This window comes from Chenopodium quinoa, unplaced genomic scaffold (assembly GCF_001683475.1).
Source record: "Chenopodium quinoa cultivar QQ74 unplaced genomic scaffold, ASM168347v1, whole genome shotgun sequence".
NCBI classification, from domain to species: domain Eukaryota; kingdom Viridiplantae; phylum Streptophyta; class Magnoliopsida; order Caryophyllales; family Amaranthaceae; genus Chenopodium; species Chenopodium quinoa.
Window position 1 is genome coordinate 246,699 of NW_018744718.1, and position 15,742 is coordinate 262,440.

At 34.3% G+C, this 15,742-nt stretch overlaps 1 protein-coding gene and 1 long non-coding RNA gene across 3 annotated transcripts; one reads left to right on the forward strand and one right to left on the reverse strand.

The window, feature by feature from the left end:
• The first annotated feature begins 5,271 nt into the window (after positions 1 to 5,271).
• Positions 5,272 to 7,070, forward strand: LOC110703198. The gene is made up of 2 exons (XR_002507655.1): positions 5,272 to 5,703; positions 6,708 to 7,070. It is a non-coding gene; the product is annotated as an uncharacterized LOC110703198 (long non-coding RNA).
• A 3,276-nt stretch (positions 7,071 to 10,346) lies between these two features.
• LOC110703199 (shikimate kinase, chloroplastic-like) lies at positions 10,347 to 14,489 on the reverse strand. Of its 2 annotated transcripts, none has more exons than XM_021880950.1 (11): positions 14,287 to 14,489; positions 13,804 to 14,063; positions 13,121 to 13,179; positions 12,898 to 12,952; positions 12,744 to 12,816; positions 12,424 to 12,511; positions 11,606 to 11,688; positions 11,369 to 11,498; positions 11,208 to 11,286; positions 10,882 to 10,946; positions 10,347 to 10,715 (listed from the first exon to the last, which is right to left on the reverse strand). In XM_021880950.1, exons 2-11 carry the CDS (start codon positions 14,018 to 14,020, stop codon positions 10,680 to 10,682), a joined length of 885 nt encoding a protein of 294 aa, XP_021736642.1. In that variant the 5' UTR covers positions 14,021 to 14,063; positions 14,287 to 14,489; the 3' UTR covers positions 10,347 to 10,679. The 2 variants fall into 2 exon arrangements, with proteins under 2 accessions (XP_021736642.1, XP_021736643.1); XM_021880951.1 differs by having other exon boundaries at positions 13,804 to 14,082.
• Positions 14,490 to 15,742: the final 1,253 nt, after the last annotated feature.

The window sequence follows — 15,742 nt, forward strand, 5'->3', positions numbered from 1 at the left end:
GATACTAAATGTCCTACTTTGGTGTTCTTGTCGGAAACTAAGATGTGTTTTACTAATGTTGCTAGTTTGTTTCAAAAGTTCAACCCAAATTTTTCTTGTGGGATGAACTCGGATGGTACTAAGGGGGGTTTAGCTTTGTTTAGTTGGTTTTTAGGTGATGTTACTTGTGTTGCTTCAACTCAAAACTTTATCTTTTGTAAGTTGGAAGATGCTAATGGAAGTAGTAGAAATATTATGTTTTTGTACAGTGCGTCGAAAGTAGGATCGTCCACAAGTTTGGGACTCGATCCTTTCTCTGATCGTTTCTACCCCGAATTGTTTGATAATAGGGGATGTAAATCAAGTTGAGCTCTTAAGTGATAAACTAGGGGGCTCTTTGAGCATCAAAGGTTTGGATGCCTACTTGGATTGGAGACTCCAATCTGGTTTTTTTGAATTACCTTTTGTAGGACCACGGTTTACTTGGTCTAACAAGAGGTTAGGTTCTGAGCTAATTTTGGTAAGACTTAACAAAGCCTATGCGTCATTGCAAGTAAGACTTCCCGGAAAGTAGGGTGTTCCATGAACCGAGAACTGTTTCGGATCATGCGGTTATCCTCTTTGATTTGAACCCGACTACCTTGCGTTTGAATAGGCCGTACCAAATTGAAAACTGGTGCTTGAATTTCCCAACAAAAAGGGAATTCATAGAGGAGGCACTCGGGATGGTTTATCATGGTTCAAAAATGTTCCAATTTGTTTCAAGGTTCAGGTGGCTGCGAAGTAAGATGCAATATTGGTTCTTGGACAATAAAAAATGTTGGGGGATAAATTGGAGAAGTATGTCTACTGATCTCGCCTCCTTGGGGATCAATGTTGCGACTGTTCACGATGGAAATAGGTACCAAGATGAGATAAACATTTTTTTGCCGAAATGTGAATTGGAATTCAAGTATTGGCAACAACGAATGAAGGACAAGTAGATTAGGGAAGGGGATATCTCTTCTAGCCTTATGTTTAGTAGGGTGAAGCAATGACAAAAGAGAAGGGAAATCCTCTCTTTGAGAAATGGTGATGATGAGTGGGTTACGGGGCAAAGAAATATCAAGGAGCTTTTAACTTCCTCTCTGAAAGGGGTTTTTAACCCTCCTTCGATCCCAAATGAGGAGTTGGGTGAGTCCATTGATATGGTTTTACAAGAGCTCACCTTACCTCATTTATCCGACTTACAGAGAAATGACCTTGTGAAACCGTTTTCACATAATGAGATCGAGAATGCTATGCTCTCAATTGGTAAGCAAAAATCACCGGGATCGAATAGTTTTATTGCGGAGTTTTTCCACATACACTGGGATTTAGTTGGCATTTCTGTGGTCAACTCGGGGGTAAAAATTTCTTTGACACTGGTTTCCTATTGAAGGAGCTAAATGCCTCTCTGCTAGTTATGATTCCAAAGATTGATATCCGGAGTTGGCCACTTATTTTCGGCTGATAAGTCTTTGCAATACTATTTATAAATGTATTGCCAAGTGCTTAGTGAACAGGATGAAAACGTTACTATCGGGGCTGATCACAGAGTTCCAACATGCCTTTATTCCGGGTAGATATGTGGAGGATAATATTTTATTAAGTAATGATTTGCTACATTTGATTAATACGAGGAGAGGTCGGGTAGCAATGGCGGCAATTAAGGTTGATATGTCCAAAGCTTACGATAGGGTTAATTGGTTCATTATGCTAAAAGTGCTTTATGCTTATGGGTTTCCAGAAAAATGGATACAGTGGATCTCCCAATGTATAAGTACGGTGTCTTATAAGACCTTGGTTAATGGCCAGACTTCTGAGGCTTTTAAACCAGACTGTGGTCTTCGGCAGGGGGACCCTCTGTCCTCGTATCTTTTCTTATTCTGCATGGATATCCTCTCCAAGATGATCCTTTCTGCAGAAGATATTGGCCTTCTTAAAGGGCTTCGGATTACGAGAAGGTCAAATCCTATCTCTCATCTTTTTTTTGCTGATGATGTTATGCTTTTTTTTTTTCAAGCTACAGAGGAGTCTTATACCATAGTAGTGGAGATTTTTCGCAGGTTCGGAAGCATTTCGGGGCAACAGTTAAACCTAGACAAGTCATTTGTGAAATTTGGTCTGTCGGTGTCTGCAGAGACTTGTCACTCTCTAAAGAGCATTCTCAATATTAACCAACAAACGATTATGGATAGACACTTGGGAGCTCCGATCAATTTCTTGGAGGAAAAAAAAACGAGCGTTCAGATTTTTGGTCGATAAAGTGGCAGCGAAAGTCTTAGCATGGGGTCCCTGCACCTCTCTCAATCGGCTAAGCTAGTCCTAATTAACTCAATTCATATTAGCATTTCAGCTCATGTTATGAAATGCTTTAAGCTTCCGATTTCAATTTCATTGGAGATTGATTCTTTTATTGCAAGGTTCTTTTGGGCTTCCAATGGGACTAAGGGTATGCATTGGGTGAAGAGAGAGATCCTACATTAGCCTAAAGGAAGGGGAGGGTTGGGCATCAGATCAATGAACTGTGTGAATGATGCTCTTCTGTTTAAACAAGTTTTGAGGATGCATTGTAATCCCCAATTACTTTTAGCAAGGGCTTATGCTCCTCTACATACTTCCTGGGGAAGACGGGGGCTTCATAATGTGGCAAATAAGTTTATTTCAGGTTACTCTTGGAAAGTCGGGTCAGGTGAGAAAGTTAGAGCAGCCACAATGAGCTGGGTGGAGGGAGAAATCCCGATCTTCTGAAGTGATATGCCAATTAGGGATGTTGGCCGAATTCGAGTTTGGGACCTAATTCTACAAGGATCTAACTGTTGGAATGTGGACTTAATTAGGCAATAGTTTGAGTGGCACATTGCCCAGAAAATTTAAGGATCAAGTTACCGACCTCAGAGGAGGATGACTTTCTCTATTGGAAATTTCATGTTTCGGGTATTTTCACGGTAAAGACAGGATACTTTTTTTACTGCAGGACTAGGTGTCTTCTCACTTCACTGATAGGGATAGGCGTTTTTTCAAATTGATTTGGCACCTCAACATCCCCCTGAAATGGAGCCTGTTCCTCTGGAAACTGGTCATGAATGGCCTTACGGTTAAGGCCAATCTAGTAAGGAGGGGGGTCCTTATCTCTCCACACTGTGATTATTGTGGGGCGGAAATGGAGGATTTCCAGCATATTTTCAGGTTCTGCTTTTAGGCACGATGTGCCTGGAGCAACTATTCGTTGTCTGTTTCTTCTGAATTAGATGAATCCATTTGTTTCACACAATGGGTTCAAAACTATATCCTGCTCTTTTATAGCAAGGATGGCAAGCATAGTCCCAAGATTGAAGTTTTTCTTTGAATGCTTTGGAGTTTGTGGGTTACTAGGAATGGTAGGGTCTTTAGGGACGACTACAAATATCTGGCCACCATTTTCAGGAATCTTGAGGGGGCTTTGAACTTTCTTCGTCGCTTTCAAAACCTAGAAGGGCAGGGCTTGACCTCTCCTTCTAGCCCTCCGGTGGATCACAATTCACCTCCGGGGTTTTTGCATGTTAGTATTGGCCAATCTCGGCTCCCTCAAGGCCTAGTTCTGGATCCCCAGATGATAATCCAGTTTGACGGATCGTGGGAAAAACAAACTTCTAATGCTAAGGTGGGTTGGGCTTACTCGATGGACGGGGATATCTACTATAATGGTGGAGGCACGTACTCTAAAACAGCCTCTGCCCTACACGCAGAGCTCCAAGCCTGCTTTCAAGCCCTTCTATGGGCTAGGGCTAAAGGTTACATACGAATAGTGATGTATTCTGACTCGTCTTTGTTGGTCCAACTGTTATCAAGACCACCGGAACAGGTTGTGGATCTAGTCTGGACTCTCAAAGGTATTCGGAGTGTCGACTCCTGTTTTCAGGTCTGTGTCATTAGGAAAGTGGCACGAGAGCAGGTGGAAAAGGCACACGTTCTAGCTAACCTTTATAGATTAAATTGTATGTCTTTTGATTCTTAGGTTGTACTTTTTGCTCTTGTAAAAATAAAAAAAATAATAAAAAAAAAGAATATCTTTTTCAAACATCTTATTAAGCACGATTTTTTTAATGAAAAAATTGTATTAAATTACGAATTTATGACAAAAACACGCGTAAATCAGTGTAATCAATAACTTAATACTAAAACAGACACCGGGAGTGACACGTGTCACATCCTGGTGCTGTTTTTTTTCCCTCGGAAACTCTCCTTCCTTTTTAACCAAAATCTTTTTTCTTTCTTTTTTTTTTTGTGAATATTTGATACAACTATAATAATAATATTCCAAATCTTTTATATTGTCTTTATGACAAATATATTCCTTTTTATTTGGTGTTCATAATTCTTTCATACACATTTACCTAAAATATTATTCCAACTCCCTTTTAATTATCTTATAAATGGAGTATTATTGGATTTTGCCAAAAAAGTAATAATAAAATTGGTTCATGTAATTGATATTAAGGAAATTACTTTAAAACACCACTTAAATATTTTTTCAAATACCTCTAATATTTTATTTCAGTTTAAATATTAACTATACATTCAAATTAATGACAATTTTATTTATGAGAATTTACTACTCTATATATATATATATATATATATATATATATAGGGGAGGGATCCGGTAAGAACCCCTAGATATATAAGAACCCTAGATATATAAGAATCCATCTCAACCGTAGGATCAAGTTGTTTTAGACGGTTAAGATTAAAACACGTGTCCAACTTTTTCAACCCCTTACCCACCTCCCAACCTTTTCTCTCTCCTCTAACTTTCTTTCCCTTCTTCCCGATTCTCTCATTTTCTCTTTCCTAAAACCCCCAAAAATCTGATAGAAGTTGCAATTTGAAGGATTTTCGCTTCAGGTATGTTTTTCTTTTCGATTTTGTTCAAATTTTCATGAAATTAGCATGATGTTCAAGTGAATTTGCAGTTTTAATTGGTGATTTTTGCAATTTTTAGGGTTCGGATTTAGGGTTCTATTTTTGCGATTTTTAGGAGTCGATTTTTGCGTATTATTTTGTGCGATTTTTGAGTTGGATTTTTCGTATGGAGTTTGATTATTTTGAGTTCGAGTTTAGCAAATTTAGGGTTCGAATCTTTGCGAATTATTTTGTTCGATTTTTGCGAATTATTTTGTTTGATTTTTGCGAATGATTTTTGTTCGATTTTTGTTCATTATTTCGATCAATTTTTGTTCATTATTTCGTTCGATTTTTGTTCATTATTTTGTTCGAATTTTGTGAATTATTTTTGTTTGATTTTTGTGAAATATTTATGTTCGAAAAATTTGATCTGTCAATTATTTTTTTTTGTTCGAATTAGTTCGATTTTTGCAAATTAATGTCAATTTTTGAATTTTTTTTTGAGTATGTGTATTCGAACAATAGATCTGTTGCTGCTATGGCTATTACTACAGCCTCTTCTACTCTGCCTACTGCCCCTCCTATCTTCTTCAAGGTTAATTTATATATATTTTGTAGTTGAAGGCATTTGGTGAATTTTATGAAGAAATTGATAACAAGAGTGTCGTTTTGTCCACTTTCGAAACAAGAAACATTGAGATGAAATGGAAGAGCAATGCAAACAAACATGATTGTGGAGTATTTTTGTTGAAGCACATGGAAACCTATGAAGGACAATGTCAAAAACAATGAAATTCGGGGCTAGAGAAGGGTAATGTACGTGTCAAGACATATGATTGATTAGGTTCTAATTACATCTCCATATTCTGATTATGTTCTAAAGTAATTCTGATTATGTTCTAAGTTAAATGTCTATGTTCTAAAGTAAATCTGATTATGTTCTAAAGTAATTATGATTATGTTCTAAGTTTAATGTCTATGTTCTAAAGTTAATCTGATTATGTTCTAAATTACTTGATTATGTTCTAAAGTAATTCTGATTATGTTATGAGTTAGATGTCTATGGTCTAAAGTTAATCTGATTATGTTCTAAAGTAATTATGATTATGTTCTAAGTTTAATGTCTATGTTCTAAAGTTATTCTGATTATGTTCTAAGTTAAATGTCTATGTTCTAAAGTAAATCTGATTATGTTCTAAAGTAATTATGATTATGTTCTAAGTTTAATGTCTATGTTCTAAAGTTAATCTGATTATGTTCTAAATTACTTGATTATGTTCTAAAGTAATTCTGATTATGTTATGAGTTAGATGTCTATGGTCTAAAGTTAATCTGATTATGTTCTAAAGTAATTATGATTATGTTCTAAGTTTAATGTCTATGTTCTAAAGTTAATCTGATTATGTTCTAAATTACTTGATTATGTTCTAAAGCAATTCTGATTATGTTATAAGTTAGATGTCTATGTTCTAAAGTTAATCTGATTATGTTCTAAATTACTTGATAATGTTCTAAAGTAATTCTGATTATGTTCTAAGTTAGATAGATTATGTTCTAAAATAAATCTGATTATGTTCTAAAGTAATTATGATTATGTTCTAAGTTTAATGTCTATGTTCTAAAGTTAATCTGATTATGTTCTAAATTACTTGATTATGTTCTAAAGTAATTCTGATTATGTTGTAAGTTAGATGTCTATGTTCTAAAGTTAATCTGATTATGTTCTAAATTACATGGGAATGTTCTAAAGTATTTTTTATTATATTCTGAATTACATGTGTATTTTAATTTTAACGTGTTTGTATTTTTTTTGTTTGCAGTTTGAGCAAATGAAAAGGTTATGAGTGGAGTATTGTGGGAAGATTATAACATCAGAAGTAAATGAAGAACGGAAAAGAGTGATGAAGATGGCTAGAAAGTGGTCAAAGCTGAACAAAAATTGATATATGATTGTGTAAATCTTAAGTTTATATCTTTAGACATATATTTAAAACAATATATAGTACATTTTTTGTACAAATATGGAGATGACTATTTTGAACATGGGTATCATTTGGAATATTAATATCATTTGAAACATTAACCTGATTTGAAACATTATTTTTATAATGTTCTAAAGTATTTCTGATTTGGAATAAGCTTAAGTTTTTCTTTCGTACAATGAAGAAGGAAGAGGAAAGGAATGAGGTCACACTAAAGACACCAACTCCTCCAAAAACGACACAAAGATATTTCTACTCTAAGCTTCAATTAGTTGTCGCTCTCACCAAGTTTTTTTTTGATATATATATATAAATACATTATACTACCTCCGGTCTACTTTAGTTGCAACTATTTCCTTTTTGGGCTGGTCCACATTACTTGCAACTTTCCCATTTCTTTCCTTTTTTAGTAACTTTTTAGTGATAAAATTACCATTTTACCCTTACTTTTTTTTTAAACACCCTAATTACAAAACTGATGGGTTTCAAATCGGTGGGTTTCGGGGTTGGTGTTTTGGTTTTGGTGGTTCTGATGTGTTGGGTTGGTGGTTTCGGTGTCGGTGGGTTTGGGGGTCGTTGGGTTTCTGGGGTTAGTGGGTTTCTGGTGGTCGTGGCCGGTGGAATCGGTGGGTTGGGGGTAGTTGGGTTTCTGGGGTTGGTGGGTTTCTGGTGGTCGTGGCTGGTGGAATTGGTGGGTTGGGGGTCGTTGGGTTTCTGGGGTTGGTGGTTTGGTGGTCGTGGCTGGGTTGGTGGTGGTTGATTAATTGGGTTGAATTTGTTTTTTTTTTTTATTCCTTGATTAATACTTAATTTTATACCCTTATCTTTCATTAAACATGCTTAGGAAAATTTGCCTCGGCCTCCGCAAACCCTCCCAAAAATGCAATCAAAAAGTTAATTCGCCAAAAAAAAAATTGGGTTCACATTACTCGCAAAAAATTGTTCTTTTCTACTCATCCAACCCCATTCTCATGGTGAATTCTGTAATACTCCTAATTTTTGAAAATATTTTCTTAATTAGTAATTTCTTTAATTAATTGAAATAATTAAATATTTCTAAATTATGATCTTGGTCGGTCCGTACTTTTATTAATTAACGTTGTACGCCGTTTTTAATTTTATTTTCCGGATTTTATCTTAATAATAATTAACAACTTTAGCTTAATTATTATCTCATGAATTACAACAAATCTTAGTTTTGATATTATCTATATATTTTAACTTGATTTAATTATCAAATCTAATTATTTCTAAATTATGATCTTGGTCGGTCCCTAGACATGCTACGCGAGAGGTAAGATATAACTTTTGTCTGCTTCTATACTTTTTCCATTATTTTTTGCTACTTTAGTGCCCCTTAACTTGTTATATTTTACTGGATATAGGAAGATTTCTTCGAAGAACTCCATTAGATGCTTTCTGAGATGCCTGAGGTTACAAAGTTGCACCCTGTGCCTGATGCTTTTGTCCCGGTGATGAGATTTAAGTTCAATGGGGTGTCCATAGATCTTCTTTATGCAAAATTGTCGCATTTGAGTTTCTACATTGTATGTGATTGTTTTCCTCGGCTTCTATGGGAGGGTGTTGATTTATATTAAAAACCTATTAGCTCAAGTGGTAGAGCACTATGCAAATGCATAGTTGATATAGGTTCGAATCCTACATAGGCAATATTTATAAATAACTATATAAGAAAAACTTTAGAAAATAGGTAGTAAAAGTTTAGAACATAAAAAAAAAAAAAAAAAAAAAACTTTAGAACATAAGTAGACTGAATTTAGAACATAGGCAAAAGAATTTTGAACATAGGAAAGAATATTTTAAACATAGGAAATAAAAACCGTTAGAACATAGGTAGAAAAAATTTAGAATATAGGAAAAAATTAGAACATAGGTTGAAAAAATTTAGAACACAGGAAAAAAAAACTTTAGAACATAAGTAGACTAAATTTAGAACATAGAAAAAAAAAAATTTTGAACATAGATAAAAGAATATTTAGAATATAGGTAAAAGAATATTTAGAACGTAAACAAAAAAAAAGAAAAAAAAAGAAACTTTAGAACATAGGTAGTAAAAATTTAGAACTTAGGAAAAAAAAACTTTAGAACATAAGTAGACTGAATTTAGATCATAGGCAAAAGAATTTAGAACATAGGTAAAAGAATATTTAGAACATAAGAAGAAGAAAAAAAACTTTAGAACATAGGTTGGAAAAATTTAAAAAAAAAAAAAAAAAAAAAAAAAAAAAAACTTTAGTATATAAGTAGACTAAATTTGGAACATAGAAAAAAAAAATTAGAAAATAGGTAGACTAGATTTAGAACATAAGAGTAGGCAAAAAAATTTAAAACATAAAAAAAGAATTACAGAAATGCCATTACTAAAGGATGGTTTTAGATGGTTGGATCAAAACTAATAAATGGTTGAGATTGGTTCTTATATAAGATTGAGTTCTTATATAGAGGAGGGTTCTTACATGAGCCTTCCTCTATATATATATATATATATATATATATATATATTATATCACAAATTAAGGACTTATAGAGTATTCGTATGACTATAAAATAAATGTTGTGATCAACATATATCGTATGTCTAATTCTAGGAAAATGTAAAATATTAATCAATTTTTCGTAAATTATGTAATTAAAAATTAGTATCTTAGTAAATATAAAAAAAAAACATTATTATCTTTGCTGAGACACTTAATTAGGATGATAAATTTATTACATTCGACATTCATAAATAATCTGCATACTAAAATACACATCGGTCGTAGTGACAAATGACATCTCCTTCTGTGTCTTTTGTTTAGTTTCGATAAATATCTATTATCTATTTAACTTTTGCTGCCTTTTAATATAGATCATTACAATATAATTACTATATAATTGATCTGTATGTTTTATCAATTTTTTTTTTTTTTTGTTAGATATAATTAATTTTTGTAACAATATTAGACTTACCGTGTATAGCACGGGGCCTAAGCTAGTTAGTGTTTATATTTTTATGATTTTCTAAACTTATTCAATTTTCTAGTGTGTATTTAATGCTTATATGTAGCCCTAAGGGCTATGTATAGCATTTTTTATTTATTTTTTTATTTTGTTTGGTTTTAATTTTCATCCTAGAATTTAATTGTAATCTTGATTAAAGCATTGATGGTGCTTGGGGTTGGGAATTACCTTGTCTTTTCCTCACTACCCTCAAGTGTTTAACCCACAAATACTAGATTGGTCAAGGCCCATATTATAGGCATATCACTAAACAAACCTCACATTGATGCTTACTTATCTAGCGTCTTTGCACGGTTGCACCTAATCAATACTAATGATAGCATTAATGGGAGAACAGAAGTACAACACAAGGTCGTAATTTTTTGTTTCAAATCAAGACTAACGATAGCATTAAAGAAAGAAAGGAGCAACAACATCAAAAATTAAAGGTCATATTTTTGTCGTGTCAATCAAAACTAACAATATAGCATTAAAGGCCAAATTAATACCAACGACGGCAATTAGGGAGAAAAGGAGTACAATAACATCAACTCATGAGGCCACAAGGTCATAATCTTTGTACCAATTCAACACTAATTCTACGGAGTAGCATTATTCCATAACTAATGTTGCTCACACAAGAGACAACAATTCACAACTCCAAAAGTTACCAATACAGTAAGCCTATTCTACTAAGTATCCACAATTCATAACTAATGTTGCTGTGCAATGAACTGGATACATACAACACTAAAAAGACGTATACAATCGTACAGAAGCATACTATGTTGGTTTGATATGGCAATGTCATCATTGTTTTAGGAAGCTCTCGATTTGTTCAAGCACCTGCAAATATTAGATGTGTCAGCTCAAAGATGAATGAAAAAGGATGGTAAAAATGAATTCAACCACCACCAACAAACAGATTAAAAGGAAGGCATGAACTTTGTAAGAGGACTTTCTTCTTTTTTTTTTTTTTTTTCCCTGTCATAGTAGAGAACAGAGAACCTACCTCAATTGCAATAGTAACTGGACTAAGATTATCTACCTTTACATTCCCTAGCTTCGATGCGATAGCTGCAAACAAATTAGTATGGATGTTAAAACAAGATACAATGCCACAGCAGAAATAGGTTGTCATACAGAAAAAAGGAGCACATTGTTACCCAGAATATACAATGATATCTACAAGTGCAACGTAGGTTCCATCCAGAATATACAATGATATCTACAAGTGCAACGTAGGTTCCATCCAGAATATACAATGATATCTATACCACCACATATTCGATTAAGGGAGAAAATATAAAAAGAAGAGAAACATTAATGAGGCCATACATTCCAAAGAAACCCGGGCATTAGCATTAGCATATGCTTCACCTCTCTCTTCTAATAGGGTGGACAAGCGGGTCAAAGCCTGCAGGGATGTAAGCAATTACTTTAACAGGCTTTCTTAAAAGTATGTGTTAGATTTTCCACTAGGCAGGCAAGCAACAAACCTTAGAGTAAGCATCCCCTGATTCGCCATGCAATAGCGGACGAGAGCCGGTCCCAACAGCTGAAATTCTCCGTGCTAAGCAATCCACTGGTACATCTAACCAAACACTGATACCGCTTCGCATATGTTTCCTGGAAGATAAATCATATATTGAGATTAACATGAAACAGTGGTGTAAAAATTGAAAAGATAACCCTCAATGACAGTAATGAAATATGCAAAACACTTAAACACATACCAATTGATGGGCCTTATAACAGCCCCTCCACCAGTGGAAATAACACGCCGATGCATCATAGATAGTTCCTTTAAAACCTCAGTCTGCAATAAAAAGAGAAATCAGCATTGTTTCCAGCACCCCAAGACAGAAGAACAACGATATTACATGAACAGAGCTATTGTGCTAGGATACATCTTCACCTAATACAGATGTACTGTGATTCATCTCTTTTTACATGAACAGCCTCAGATCATCCCTGCCATGAGTAATTGATAGTAAATGCTCAACTCATCACAATATGTGATAAGACCCTCAATCTACAGGACAGTTGAAACAGCCTGCTAACATCTTATGTGTAGCACTTCTTGCATTTAATCAGAATTATATGCCTGAAATTATTTTTTTGATAAAATAATCCTAAATACTCAGGAGAGGACTGTTTCAAATTTTATGATTCTTTATTTTGTGACTTCCATCACTCTAAATCCAAATACCCATAGATTATTAGTTAACTGAATCTTTTTTTCCTCCTTTTTTAGATGGATTTATTATTTCCTTATAACACTACTTGAAACTAAATATATCGAAGATAACCAAATTTAACCAAAGAAACAACAGTGAAATTTAGAGAGAGAATTGAGGCGAAGGCTGAAAGTTGTTTGAAGATTGACGGTGTAAACTTCGCAACATTGCACCTTAAATTAAATAGGCACAAACCCCATTGTATATAGGGTTACATTGAGCCAAGAACCAATTTCAAGCATTCCCAGTCATCCACATTAATTAATATTACAAATATCATTCAGGCATAGCAAAAAAAACCAGCTTTTACTTACCTCTTTGTCTCTAAAGAAGCCCTCTCCATGTTGCTTGAAGATTTCTGCAACAGACATACCCCCAACTTTGTCCTCCAGCAATAAGTCACTGAAGCATGCAGAACCATAATTCAAACAAGAACTATATATCATAACATATAATTAATCTGAACGAATTCATATCTCAATTGGGTTTAAAACATTTAGCTTGTACTTGAGGGTAACAAAGACCGTCTATTAATAACAAGTGATGCAGATTATATAGCAGGCCTATCAGAAGTTGCAACTACAGTACGACATCTAAATTACATATACTTTGTATAAACTAACAGATGACAGACCTATCAGAAAACGAATAATTAAGTGCTTCTGATAAAACTCTGCCAATAGTTGTTTTTCCAGAGCCCATCATACCTGCATGTAAGTTTAGTGAATTAAAACTAAGAGTAAGTTTAAATTCTGTAACCAAAGATGGAGTGCAAGTTAGGAACTAACCAACAAGGTAAATGCAACGTCCATCTAGAACTGGTTCTACCTCGGCTGATTTTTTCTGTAATTAAGATAGAGTTTCCACTTAGATGAGACGATCAATTGAGGCCCATCTACCACAACTTATCTTCACAAATTTATTAAAATTTACAAGCAAGCTGAGGAAAATGTCTTAAGTCTTAACATCCTGTGAAACAAATTTTAGTAATGACAAAAAAGGCAACATTACCTTTAAAACAAAGGACTCATCAAGCGAAGCAGAAATGCCACTAGACTCCAGCAAAGAATCTGAACAGGAACACAAATTCATAACCGAAAGAAAGAGGTGATACACCCATGATAAGATGACTATTAGAGAGACAACTAATGGTGGCAAAGAGTAAATGTATTTATAGTCATTGGCTCATCAAATGTTGAAATTATAGACAAGGAGGAGGATGAAGGCATAGTCTTGATTTTTGCCTTGAGATTTACTAAATTCAACTAAAGGGTGAAGGGTCACTAACTTCTCAATCTTACTTCAAAAATTAAGAGCAAATGATATATTTTTCAGGTGCGATTCTAACTTAATTCAATTATAAAGTAAAGGGGTCACTAATTTTTCTACATTACTCCCATATAAAGAGGGAAGAATATCTCTTTTCAGGCGCAATCCTAACCAAATTCGACTATACATTGGTTGAAGGGTCACTGAATTCTAAATCTTACACCTAAAATTAAGATACAATATATCTTTCAGGCGCAATCCTAACTAATTTATAAATATAATACCGTCGATCATATGATCTCAATCTTGCAGTATCAAAAAATGCAGGAATTAAAACAATCAATAATGTATCATATCCAATGAGAATAAATTTCATTTTCTAAACAATTTCATCAAACACTTAATAAACAAAGCTAAAGAATCACCTTGAGAATTCTTCAAAGAACTCGAAATCTGCCAACGAAGCGGTTTATGATAAACTGAAGTTCTCCTATTTGATTGCACATTCATGAACATCATCCGGACCCCAGAATCATCCATAGTTTTCGGAGAAACCAGGATAAACCCACCGGGTTTTCTCATCAATTTTTCGGTATCCACCCATTTACAAGGTTGAATACATTGCAGAAATTTAGCCTCCATAACACCAGTTCTTAATTCAAACACCCAGTTGCAAATTGATCACCTTCAAACAAACAAATTGACTAGAAGAATTTCAATATAAAAATTGACAAATACCCAAGTTAATAACAGCTAATCTAGCATCAAATGAAAACAATTGAAGCAAAATAAACTATACCCAACAATTATTTTTGCATCAACATAGCGATTAAATTCAAGTAATTGTAATTCATATCCAATAAATTATATGTTTGAATGGTAAAAAATGCATTGAAAAGAGAGTTTACCAGAGATGAGAGATGGGTGTGAAGGTAGCTGAAAAAGAGAGTTGGTGTGTTGGGGAGGGAGCGAAGAAAATTGGTATGAATGTAATTTGGTAGAGCCGTAGAGATGAGTTGTAGTTCAATTGACCCATCATTTGTTCATGGTTGGTGGAAAACTATAAGGACTATGTTGTTGGTCTTTTTAAAAAAATTCCAAAGCATTCAATCAAATAATGGACCTACGGGGTGTTTGGTTGGTGAAGGGGAAAAGAGAAAATACAAGTTTATTTTCGCGGTATACTTTATTTTCGTGATATACTTGTAGCGTTTATTTAAGGGTATAATTGTCCATTCGCATATTTAAGTATGGATAAGTTAGTAATTTCAATAATTAACACCGTTAAGGTTGAGGAAAGCCGTTTATGGCGGAAATTCACTTCTTGACAGCTTCACTGAGAATTTCAGAAACTTCAATTACAGAAATTCAAGCTTAGGGAAAGCTTCAATGGAGGAATATGTCACCCCTACCCTTTGGGATTGACCTTGCCCTTAGTTTCTCCCTTTTTCCTTAGGGTTTCGTTTAGTTCGGTATGTCGGTATGGAGGAAAATGGAGGGAAAGCTTCAATGGAGGAATATGTCACCCCTACCCTTGCCCTTAGTTTCTCCCTAAATTCAAGTTTAAGGAAAGCTTCAATGGAGGAAAATGGTGGTCGGTATGTCGGTGGAGGGTGGGTGATCAAGGATGAAGAAGAAGAAGGTGGGAGGTGAAGGAAAGTTCCGGGTCCTTCAATGGCAGACCAGTGTGAATTGGGGAGGAAGAAGAAGATGGATGAAGGAGTCAACGCCATCCATTTAATTTTAAAGCTCAAAAAAAAAATCTTTAATACTCTGACACGAATCCCAACGCAATATATTTACTATAATGCCATTAAATAAACGCCCCATGTTTATCTTCAAGATCAACTGGGGCTCCCCTCGGAAAAAAGGAAAGAGTTTAACAAAGGAAAACAAGGAGAAAGGAAAAGGTTATTATTATTATTATTTTTAATTGGGGTGTTTGGGGGTGGTTAGGGGTTGTTTACGGGTGGTTTTTGAGTGATGGGGGGAGGGGTAAACGTGGTGGGTGTGGGGCTATTTCCTACTGGAGTTGGGTGGTTTTGGGTGTGGGTGGGGTTTTTTTGGGGTGAATTAGGGCCTTTTGAATTTTGATGGGTGGGGAATAGAAGTAGAGGAAAGTGAGGTAAAAAGGAATGACTGAATTTGTCTAACAAACATTAAAGAGGGATTCAAGGTAATTGATTGTTTTTCATTTCTCGAAAACCCTAACTAAACTCTCTTAAAGGTATTTTGGATTTTGATGTGGAATTTCTAACTTGCATATTGATTTTATTTATGGTTTGAATGTATTATTATCTTTACTCCGTCATAAATATCGTCAGACATGGTTTGAATTTTTTATTTTATTTTATCAGATCAGAT